A 10,918-nucleotide genomic window follows, 5' to 3' on the forward strand; every position below is an offset into this window, starting at 1 on the left:
TGATCGGTACCGGTGCTTGCATCCAACCCCGCATGTGCTCAAGCACGAAGCAAGAGAATATCTTCGTCCTCGCTATAGTTTGTCGAGCGCACGGTGGGTTTTCCAACAGCGGCGAACGCCTCCTCCTCTATCTCGGTCACCTCCTACTCATCTTCCCCTTCCTCCTCCTCATCACCCTCTTCCTCCAAGTCATCACCAAACCCAAAGGGTTCGAGAGGAGGAGCCCCAATGTCCACCTCCGCATCTTCGAGAAGCCCCATGAACGACGTTGGCGGGGCGGGCATTCCGTCGAGCAGCTCGTGCACGACGGGCGGAGGGGCGGCGGCCGGGGTGGGCGCGGGCGTCGGCTTCTTCCTCGAGGTGGTCCTCTTCACCTTGACCCCTCCCGCGACGACCTTGGTGGCCGCTGCCCCCTTCGTCCCAAGGGAGGGCTTCTTCTTTCGGCCCTTGGTGGCGGGCGGCTGCGGCGGGGCGAGGGAGGAGGCGGGCGGGGCTAGGGAGGTGGCGGGCGGCTGCGGCGGGGCAAGGGAGGAGGCGGGCAGGGCTAGGGAGGTGGTGGGCGGGACGACGGAGGCGGCGGCCGGGATGGGCTGGGGGTGGACGACGTGCTGGCCAGCACGCCGCCTCTTGGCACCGACGTGGGTGGCGGCCACCACCGACGCCACCCTGCGCCTAGCTCAGGACGGCCGACCGCTGGGCCGGCGCGGGCGTCGCCGGGGCCGAGGCCGGGGGCGGGGCGACGGGCGGAGGAAGGGAGGAGGCGGGCGGGGCGAGGGAGGAGGCGGGCGAGGCCTGCATGGCGTGCAACGGCCGACGACAACAAGGAGGCGGGCGGCGGGAGGCGGGGACGCGGGGAAATTTCCCTCCCGCGCGTTGACCGGGAGGAGTGCGGACTGGGGGTGGGTTCCCCTCTCCAATCCTCACTTTTAGAGATTGGGAGGGCAACCCGGGGTCCAATACTTAATTTTTTTAGGGGTTTAGGAGTTCTATTCTTTGTCTTTTTTTCGTTTCAACCCGTAAAAAATGGTTAATTTTAAGGATTTAAGGATTTAAGGACACTACTGTCTACTAGTGATGCTCTAAGAGCATCTCTAGTAGTACACTCAAACCCTCAAATCCTTAAAAATAACTGTTTTTTATAGTTTACGAGCAAAAAAACGCGTAGACTAGAGCCCCTTAACCCTCAAACCCTCAAAAAAATTTGAGGATCCGACCTTCAAACCCTCTCCCAACCTGTACAAGTGAGGATTGGGGAGCAAAATCTACCCCAACCCTCACTTGCGAGCCAACCGAGTGCGGGAGGGAAATTTCCCATCCCAACTCCCTCCCGCGCCCACCCGAGCCGTCGCCGGCCTCCTCTCCATTCGTCGCCGCCATCCCACCCCCCAATCGCCTCCCCTCCACCTCCCGAGCCACCACCGTCGTCTCGGCCCCCGGCCGCCTCTCCTCCCGTCCGAGCCCGCCCCGCCCCCGGCCGCTGCCCATAGCAGGCCGACCGCCTCTCCTCCCCTCGACCTCCCCGTCCGCCGCCCGCAGCAGTCCGGCCGCCTCCACCTCCTCCCGCTCGCCCTCGCCCTCCCCGCCCCCGGCCGCCGCCCGCACACTCCACCTCCTCCCGCTCGCATCCCGCCATCCGCCTCCCGCCCTTCGCCCGCAGCAGGCCGGCCCGAGGCGTCCGTGCCCTCTGCCTCCCTCAGCAAGAGGTCGGCCCGCCCCCGCACCCTCCGCCCTCCGCCTCCCGCCCCCGCGTTGCCCCGAGCTCTCCTCGCCGACCCGCATGTATGCATTTTTTCTATTTTTTGTTTATTTTTTCCTTTTTGATTCATTGTTAGCACTCACAAATTTTTGTTTTGTGTTGTGTAGATGGAGGTGTTGTCCGATGATTCCGGTTGGTCGTCATCAAACGATTCGGACATTGAGGAGTTGCTTCAAGATGATGACATTGGGATGATGGGCCTCCTCCTCGACGTGCAAGAGTTTGAAGACCACGCGAAGCTGATGGATCAGAGGAGAGGGTCGAACATGGGGCGAGTCACCATCTACCGGAACCGCGGTCTCGGACACGAGCATTTAATGCAAGACTACTTCCCGGAGGTACCGACATACCCACCTCGCCTCTTTCGAAGAAGGTACATAATGCGTCGTAGTTTGTTTGTGAAGATTGTCACCAATTATGAGGCCGCCTCAGATTACTTCAAGCGTCATAGATCCACCGCCGGTATAATGGGGTTTAGCGGGTACCAAAAGATATCGGCTGCAATGCGGATGCTCGCCTATGGCACACCCGCGGACTATACCGACGAGTATCTTCGCATTGGACAAGATACAACTCTTGTGATTGGCCAACTCTTGTGAAATCTTCACCGATGGAATTTACCCCGATTGGGCAACTCTTGTGAAGTCCATCAAGGAGAAGAATGGGGTGCCCTTAACCAGAAAAGAGGATCATTTCACCAAGGCATAAGAGGCAGCCCGCAAGGATATCGAGAGAGCTTTCGGTGTTTTGCAAGCAAGGTTTGCCATAGTTCAGGGTCCAACTCGTTTTTGGGACAAAAAACCTTGGAGAACATCATAAAATGTTGTGTGATTCTACACAACATGATCCTCGAGGATGAGTGAGGGTTAAAACTGCCTTGTTTCTATAACAATGTTGATACCCGTGTGCAACCTTAAAGAAACCCTTGTCGCTTACAAGCTTTTCTTCAAGCACGTCGTCACATTGAGGATGCAAACACTCATGGTCAGCTCCGAGATGATCTAGTAGAGCACGAGTTGCAGTTGGCTGGGCGGCGCCAAGGCCCATGATCTATCTTTGTTTACTTTTATATGTCCTATTTGATTGAACAATTATTGTAATTTGCTTGAAAACATTGTTGTAATAATTTGAATGATTATTATGTGTTTGAAAGTACTATTCGGTGTTGTAATAATAACTAGAATGATTATTATTTTCTTCAAACCGTTATTGAGATGATGAAAATTATGATATGTCAAATGACACTTTTAAGAGTTGGGGTTGCGGTAAAGACTAGAACCCTTAAATCCAACCATTTTTAGTTTTTTTTTAACCCTTAAAACTATAAAAAAAATGTTAATTTTCAATACTTAAAGTTTGAGGATTTAAGGATACTACCAGTGATGCTCTAACGCCTCGGTGCTTGCCAACTGTGTCGGTCGACAACAACGATCTCAGCCGTCCACCAAGAATTAGACGCCCAACCTTTCTCCGCCTTGTCCGAAAACGCGACCAAGCAGCAGCCACCGCGGGGCGCGGCAGTGTCTCCCCGCCCTCGCAGTCTCGCCGCCGCCGAAGCCCCTTGCTCCCGTTCTCCGCGCGCCAGATCGACACATCCCTCGATCTCAGCCACCGCCATCGCTGGCGCCGGCTCCGCGGCGCCCAATTCCTCAAACCCTAGAGCCAAATCCCCCATTTGGCCGCGCCTAACAGAGTCGGATTTACTCGGCGCTGGCTGGTGCACTGCTCCTCCGCATGTCGCACCGCGTGTACACATGAACTCGTCCATGGACGAGATCAATCTGCTACGGCAGCATCAGCGACACCAGCAGCACCACCTGTCGGTGCGCGGCATCGGTGAGGAGATCGACCTCGAGATCGACCAGTGTGAAGATCCCACTTTCTCCGGCGCCGCACTCGAGGGCGTGACCTCCCACCACCCTCAAGACCCCATCGTCACAGCGGATGACCACAAGAGCTTCCTCATCCCGTGCTCGCAGCCTGGCGGAGTGGACGGCCAACCGCAGCCCACGCCACCGCAAGCAGAGGAACGGGCGGGGATGCCGAGGCTGTCTTCGCATACCAAGAAGAAGAAGAAGGTGGTCAAGAAATGGCGGGATGAGTGGGCAGACACATACAAGTGGGCCTATGTGGCCGTGCACGACAACACCAGCAGAATCTTCTGCACTGTCTGCAAGGAGTATGGCCGCAAGCATCGCCGGAACCCCTATGGGAACGAGGGGAGCAGGAACATGCAGATGAGTGCGCTGGAGGAGCACAACAATAGCTTGCTGCATAAGGAGGCGCTCCGACTGCAGTCAGCCTCCAAGGAGAAGGTGCAACTGCAAACTCCTGAAATAGAGAGGCCGGTTTATGTCAAAGGTTGGTGGTGTGGTCTGACCTCCCGCGGTTATGCAGTGGGTTTGTGTGTCGATGTTTCAAGGGGTTAGGAAATGTATACCAAGTTCTTGCTTATTAACAAGTATAGTTTGATTTTTGCTTTTTGGTATCTAGTTTTATGTCATAATGTTTTATAATATGTTTAGGTGTAGTCGTAGTAAGAACTTTTAATTTTTGTTAGTTTGATGATCCCATGCCAACGGTACACAGTTGGCAGTGCTTTCGTGTTAGATTCGAGGAAATGAAACATAGCCTAAAGCAAACAAATAGATAGGTCTACGTTCCAGTAATCCAATCTTCCGCTCAACAGTTACTAACTACGTATACCTAATTCTGGAAGCTTTTCGACGCACTCCGTTTTATATCAAACTGAAACGGTTTAAAAGGTGTACTTATCTTAATTTTCATTTCCCATTTCAGCTTTGTCGAAAACAGCAGCTTCAATACTTGAATCTCTCTTCAAGAAGGACCCTCATGAAGCTGAATTTATACAGTCTATACAGGAGGTGGTTCATTCTATAGAACCAGTTTTGGTGAAGAACTCACAGTTAGCTCTCTCTCCCTCCCTCTTCCTCTCCCCTTCCCGAGGAACAGTATGTCCTCAAGTATAACATGATTTCTGATGTTGATTTTTCAGATATGTTCAGATATTGGAGCGTTTATTAGAACCTGAGAGATGTTTTATCTTTAGAGTGCCATGGGTTGATGACAGAGGTGAAGTTCATGTCAATCGAGGTTTCCGTGTGCAGTTCAGTCAGGCTTTAGGTCCATGCAGAGGTGGTCTCCGTTTCCACCCTTCGATGAACTTAAGTGTGGCAAAGTTTCTAGCTTTTGAGCAGGTATTAGCATACTTGTCCGACAAGCATTTTTCATGTAAACAAACCTGCTGCTACAACCTGTTCTTCATTTTGTACCATCTGTTTTTCTGCTTTTGTATCAGACTACCTTTGATTCAGTTATTGTAAAAATTGATATAATGCAGTAATGCACCTACAAGTAACGTTAGCTTTGATGCATATTGTAATGACCCCCCCCCCCCCCCCCCCCCTTATTTCATACTAGATTGTAAAGCCAATGACATGTTTTGTAAGAAAGTCTTCATTTTATTTTGTGTGCATACGATGGGGATTTGCGTGGAGTGCAGATGGTGGGAATTTGCACTGCGTTTACTTCTACCACGAGCACATAAATGTCTAATAGTGTGCAAATAGAGTCAAGTTGTATAAATTTTGGGTGCTTGCAGTGCTATACGACGATTTGGTAATCTATTAGCACGTATTGGTATTGAGAAGCGAGCACTAAACTGAGAGGGTTATTTTCAATGGATGTCAAACTTGCAATCTTACATGAGAATTCAATGTACCATTCTAAGCAATTTCCCTTTGTGCAGACTCTGAAGAATGCTCTGTCACTATATAAACTTGGAGGTGCTGCTGGAGGGAGTGATTTTGATCCAAAGGGTAAAAGTGAAGTTGAGGTATTCGTGTTGTATTTTATTTCCTCTGGGCAACATTATTTACTGCATATAAATATGGATATTTTTCAATGCCAGGTAATGCGCTTTTGTCAAAGTTTTATGGATGAGCTGTATAGATACTTGGGCCCTGATCAGGTACCTCGCATTGTATTATGTGCATTCGTTCAGAATTTGCCATTTACTTCTAAATTAGAGTGGCGGAAATTCATGCTTCAGTTTCTGCTGTAGGATTTTCCTGCTGAAGATGTTGGTGTTGGTCCAAGGGAAATGGGTTTCCTTTTTGGGCAGTACAGACGCCTTTCTGGTCATTTTCAGGTACACCATAGTACCATACATGTTACACAAAATAATGTTTATGATGATCCTCTTTAGGTGTCGTTCTTGCTGTTGTTACTCACTAAGAATTTATCTAAAGCATTCCCCTTCCCTATTTAGAATATCGGGACATCTTTTTAAAGTTGCTTTTGAATTTATAGTCCTCTACTGGATAATACTATATTCTCATTATAGATGTCTGACTAAGAATTTGTTCCATGAAGTGTTAGTGTATTTGTACTCATTACATTCTCTGAGAAAAGGTCTTCCTGTCCTAATGCTGAACTTGTCTCTTGGTTCTACTAGTCCCTTTAGTCTACTTGAAGACTGTTTCATTTGGTTTCTACTTTCAGTTCTTTTGTTCAAATATCTTTTCTCTTTTCTGTAGATTTCATTGCTGTTCTTGACTTCTTATGCAGGGAAATTTTACAGGGCCTAAGATCTTCTGGTCTGGTTCTAGTTTTAGAACAGAAGCTACTGGATACGGGCTGGTAAAGTGGTATCTTAACTCCTCTTTTGAGCACAACTAGTCCATATCTTTTCACGTGGCACAGTTCTTTCACAAAGTAATACTTTTGCCACATGTGCTGATAATTTTTTTCTATTAAAACAAATATTGCATAACTTGTTGCAGGTATTTTTTGCACGTGTTGTACTTGCTGATATGAACAAGGAGCTCAAAGGATTAAGGTTGTTGACAGAGATCCATTTGTTTTACTGGTATTGTAATTTATCGATTTGACAGCTTTCTAATGTGTGTAATTTGTGCAGATGTGCGATAAGTGGTTCCGGAAAGATAGCAATGCATGTCTTGGAAAAGCTTCTGTCGTGTGAAGCTATTCCTGTTACAGTCTCGGGTACGCAGATTTAAAGCTCAAGGTGAATTACTTAAACAGGAAATATCATGAGGTACATTGGTGGGCAGGAGCATAATCAAAAGTCTGCTAGAATTTGGTGAATTGATTATTTGTCTTAAGTAAATGCATATCCCCAAGACCCACAATAGTTCACATTATTATTACTACTTCCCATCGAACATGGTTGATATAGGGCATCGACTGTAACTCTCAAGGGGCATGTAGTTACGCATTCTTCTTTTTTCCTTTTCTTTTCGGAAAGGAGGATAACCGCCGACCTTTGCATCGAGCGATGCCCACAACCATCTTTATTACTACCTCCGTTTCTAAATATAAGTCTTTTTAGAGGTTTCACTAGCGGACTACATACGGATGTATATGGACATATTTTAGAGTGTAGATTCACTCATTTTGCTCCGTATGTAGTCACTAGTGGAATCTCTAAAAAGACTTATATTTAGGAACGGAGGGAGTATATTATATCAATAGAGACTGACAAAACCAAATACATGGATCAACGCAAAGCCACCTTCATGGCGATATATGTTACTACACCTACTAGCTCGATGATGTGCCCTGAGCATGCATCAACGCACACCATGTAATCCGTCGGCCTCACCAAGCCACCCCATGGCGACTCGAGATCACCAACCGGTCTAGCAGATCCTAAGCGTGCATTGTATGTGCACACTCCAGAATCCGCCGCCGCCATCTTCCACCGTCCCAACTTCAGGAGCGATCCACGCATTGACCTTGCCAGGCCCAATTGTTGTCAACGCCACCACGACGTCAGACAAGGCCACCACCCTACGCGCGTCCATCAACACACGTCCATCGCCGAGCCCCTCTGCACCACGCCGTTGAGACCCACCATCGCCAATGCGGTAGAGGCCACACAACACCTCCTGATCCAGATCGCCGCCAACGCCAACCCAACGGTGTTCACCTGCCAGCTATCTCCCAAGGCAGCGCCTTAAAGAAGGGAACGGCGCTGAAGGCGCCCTCACTGCCCACCACAGTATGGCTTTCACTCGGGAGGCAAACGGCGTGATGGATGCGGAAGCAGATCTGATGAACGTCTCCATGGAGAACAAACGGCGCCCTCGGGCATTGCCGCCATCGCGGCCGACCGATGCTAGTTAGGGATTTCTCTGATCTGAATCCCCACCTCCAGCTCCATCTGCATCGAGGACCGGCAATTCTTGTGACCAAGATCCGTATAGCACACCGAGCGGGGAGGAGTGAAGATGCCCGATCCAGATCAGTCACGGCCGGGCGAAGACGACCGTTGGCCACCCACCAGCACGCCATCGTTATGCCGCTCACGCCCCGCCACCGGATGCCGAGACCGTCTGCCAACTGCTGGGCCATCTTGACTGACCGCGCCCCGACCGCAGCCACAGAGCTACCGCCCAACAGCCCGGGCGTCGTGGCGAGAAGAGGCCTCGCCGCCGCCGTCAGCCGCACGGGCTTCGCTGGTGGCCTCCTCCGATGGTGGCACGGGGGGCGGGAAGGGAATAGGGGTCGGCGGCGGCGTGGCTGGAGGGGAGGGAATAGGGGTCGGCGGCGCTAGGTTTCCTGGGAACGCAAGAGTCGCCCTAGGCTGGGTGATGCGGGGTGCTCTTCTTTCCTTGTTCTATTGTGATACGGTTTATTTAGCGGGTATTTTTTTGGCTGTGTGCTTCCTAACACCTTGGTTACACATTCTTACAATAGGCTTTCAGGACTTTAAAGGTTTCTGTTGGTTTTGTTAATGAAATATCTCTTACCAAACCAGTGGTTGAACTCTGGAAACCTTCATCGCCATCAAAAGATTATTGTTGTACATTTACATTAGCAATATCAGTCCTGACCATGGAACCTAAGTATCTCAATTCTTGCAGATTCAGAAGGCTATCTATTTGATGGAGACGGGTTTGATTATGTGAAATATACACTTATAAGGAATATTAAGGCACAGCAAAGGAGCCTCAAGTGGGTATTTGCCTTATATTTTTCCCCGAAAAGCATTTGCCTTTCCTGTATTTTTAGTTTGTAAATGTTGAGCTTTTGAGATGCCACTTTCCATTTTACCAAACAGGGAGTACTTGAAAACATTTCCACGTGCCAAATATATAAATGATGCTAAGCCATGGGGTGAGCAGTGTGATATTGCATTCCCTTGTGCATCACAAAATGAGATTGACCAGGGGGAGGCTCTTTCAATAATTAGCTCTGGTTGCCGTGTTCTTGTAGAATGTATGATGTCTTGAATTGTGTCTTTTGGTTGCCTTCTCAGTGTTTATCCTTTGCAGATTAATTGTGTTTGTTAATTGCAGGTTCAAACATGCCATGCACTGGTCAAGCAGTTGATATCCTAAGAAAGGCCAAAGTCCATGTTGCTCCAGCAAAGGCAACTGCTGCTGGTGGGGTAATTCACTGTTTTCTTTGTTCTTGCCAATCATTTTATTGTTCTGAAACAATATAATTCATAGAAGAATGAGGTGTTGTTCAGTACAACCCACTTAGAAAAGTTTACGACTTTAAGGGAGATCAAAACTTAACTTTATTCGTTAAGGATACTGTGGTTTATTTTTAAGTGTATGTGCTCCAACTGTTAACAACTTAATTTCGATCTGCACCAGAATCTTTACTGATTCTCATGGGCTTTTCCAAAATTTTGAAGCTCAGCACTTTCCCAATTATGGTTGCTGTATTTTGCACTGAGCACCTAGATTTCAAACACTACTTTAATGAACACCACAATGGATTCCGATCGTCATACATATGCTCCCGACAGTAAACCATTAGACTCACACTACTCCCCAACATGTTCATGTTTTTTGTTTCGCTTGAATAACAAACAGGTAGCGGTCGGTGAACTTGAACTGAATCCAGAGTTCAGTTTAATGCAGTGGTCAGTAGAGGATTTCGAGAACAAAATACAGGTATAAGCTGCTGCTTCTGCCCATTGGTGGCTACCCTTCCATATGTCGTAATATGAAGCCCTACTACGTTTCTTCTTTTGGTTAAAACAGGAGGCAGTAAAGCAAACATATGACAGGTCGATGAAAGCTGCTCAAGAATATGGTATCCTGAAAGAGAACCCAGAGTTAGTTTCCTTGCATTCCTGATGATATCTTGTCCATTTGCCTCCACCGGGCTTCACTCTAGAAGCTGATCAAGGACTCTCTCTCTCTCTCTCTCTCTCTCTCTACAGGTCTTTGGTGCATGGTGCAAACATATCTGCCTTTCTGAACATTGCACAAGCCATGACTGATCAAGGATGTGTGTAGTTAAGCGTTTTTGTTCTGTCAAGAAGCAGAATTTGACATCCCTGCAGCCATGATCTCCCGTTGGAAACTGTGGTTGCTGCAGCTGTTCGACGTTTATTGGTAGCCTCCCTCACAGATCACCATTTTACGTTTATTGGTAGCCTCCCTCACAGTTCAATTCTATGTTTAGGCCTTGTCAAAGATTTCCTCTGGTATGAAGGAAAAGCTTAGATCTATTTAGAGTATAGAAGGGCTTCCAGTGGTAGATCCCCCATGTATTTATTCATTACTGCCAACATCAATGCTTGAAGAAGGAAGTATTTTGTGTGTGCGAATTCTACTACCAAATATTGATGGTATTAGGTTTAATTGTTAGTAGTATATGCCTTATATGACAAGTCAAGTGCATCAAGGACAGAGTAGGTCAATTCTTGATGGAGGACGAGGAGTAAGCATAAATGACGGCCGTACCTTGACAAACTCTTCAATGGAGAGAATGAGAGCTCTATCGTTGAGCTGGATGACTTTTGATGATACGGAAAAATGTTTTGTGCGATGAATCCAGGAATATGAGGTCAGGGTGCTTTTTTAAAAGAATGAAAGTAGGCAAGGCTACTTAAAATGATGAACAAAGTCAAGGCGATGGGCTATGACTGTATTCCTATTGAGAAGTGGAGAGGCTTTGGGCACATAGCGATATTGAGAAGTGGAGAGGCTTTGAGGACATAGCGATAGTATGTCTAATTAAAATTTTCAATTTCATTTTTTGAGGAAACAAGATGATGGAAGAGTGAAGGCGAAGCATATTAGTATCAATATTCAAGAACAAGAAAGATGTTTAAAGTTGTACTAATTACTATGAAATTAAATTGATGAACCC

At 47.9% G+C, this 10,918-nt stretch overlaps 1 protein-coding gene across 3 annotated transcripts; it reads left to right on the forward strand.

The window, feature by feature from the left end:
- Nucleotides 1-3,192: 3,192 nt before the first annotated feature.
- On the forward strand, nt 3,193-10,373 carry LOC123443718 (NADP-specific glutamate dehydrogenase). Of its 3 annotated transcripts, none has more exons than XM_045120217.1 (15): nt 3,209-4,117; nt 4,556-4,682; nt 4,773-4,974; nt 5,526-5,612; nt 5,688-5,747; nt 5,841-5,927; nt 6,347-6,418; nt 6,562-6,617; nt 6,699-6,784; nt 8,668-8,758; nt 8,865-8,920; nt 9,103-9,194; nt 9,631-9,711; nt 9,802-9,875; nt 9,984-10,373. In XM_045120217.1, the coding sequence occupies exons 1-15, from the start codon at nt 3,511-3,513 to the stop codon at nt 10,057-10,059; spliced, it is 1,854 nt and encodes a 617-aa protein (XP_044976152.1). In that variant the 5' UTR covers nt 3,209-3,510; the 3' UTR covers nt 10,060-10,373. The 3 variants fall into 3 exon arrangements, 2 of the variants coding, with proteins under 2 accessions (XP_044976152.1, XP_044976151.1); XM_045120216.1 differs by having other exon boundaries at nt 3,212-4,117; nt 8,865-9,022; XR_006630797.1 differs by lacking the exon at nt 9,984-10,373 and having other exon boundaries at nt 3,193-4,117; nt 8,865-9,022; nt 9,103-9,189.
- The last annotated feature ends 545 nt before the right edge of the window (nt 10,374-10,918 follow it).

The sequence above is a fragment of the Hordeum vulgare genome, chromosome 3H (genome assembly GCF_904849725.1).
Source record: "Hordeum vulgare subsp. vulgare chromosome 3H, MorexV3_pseudomolecules_assembly, whole genome shotgun sequence".
NCBI classification, from domain to species: domain Eukaryota; kingdom Viridiplantae; phylum Streptophyta; class Magnoliopsida; order Poales; family Poaceae; genus Hordeum; species Hordeum vulgare.

Excerpts from the sequence above, each read along its gene's own strand:
- LOC123443718 (XM_045120216.1), top strand. The coding sequence starts at position 3,511 with ATGAACTCGTCCATGGACGAGATCAATCTGCTACGGCAGCATCAGCGA. Across the intron at positions 4,975-5,525 it reads AGTTTCTAGCTTTTGAGCAG|ACTCTGAAGAATGCTCTGTC; the intron begins GTATTAGCATAC and ends CCCTTTGTGCAG. Across the intron at positions 8,759-8,864 it reads GCACAGCAAAGGAGCCTCAA|GGAGTACTTGAAAACATTTC; the intron begins GTGGGTATTTGC and ends TTTACCAAACAG.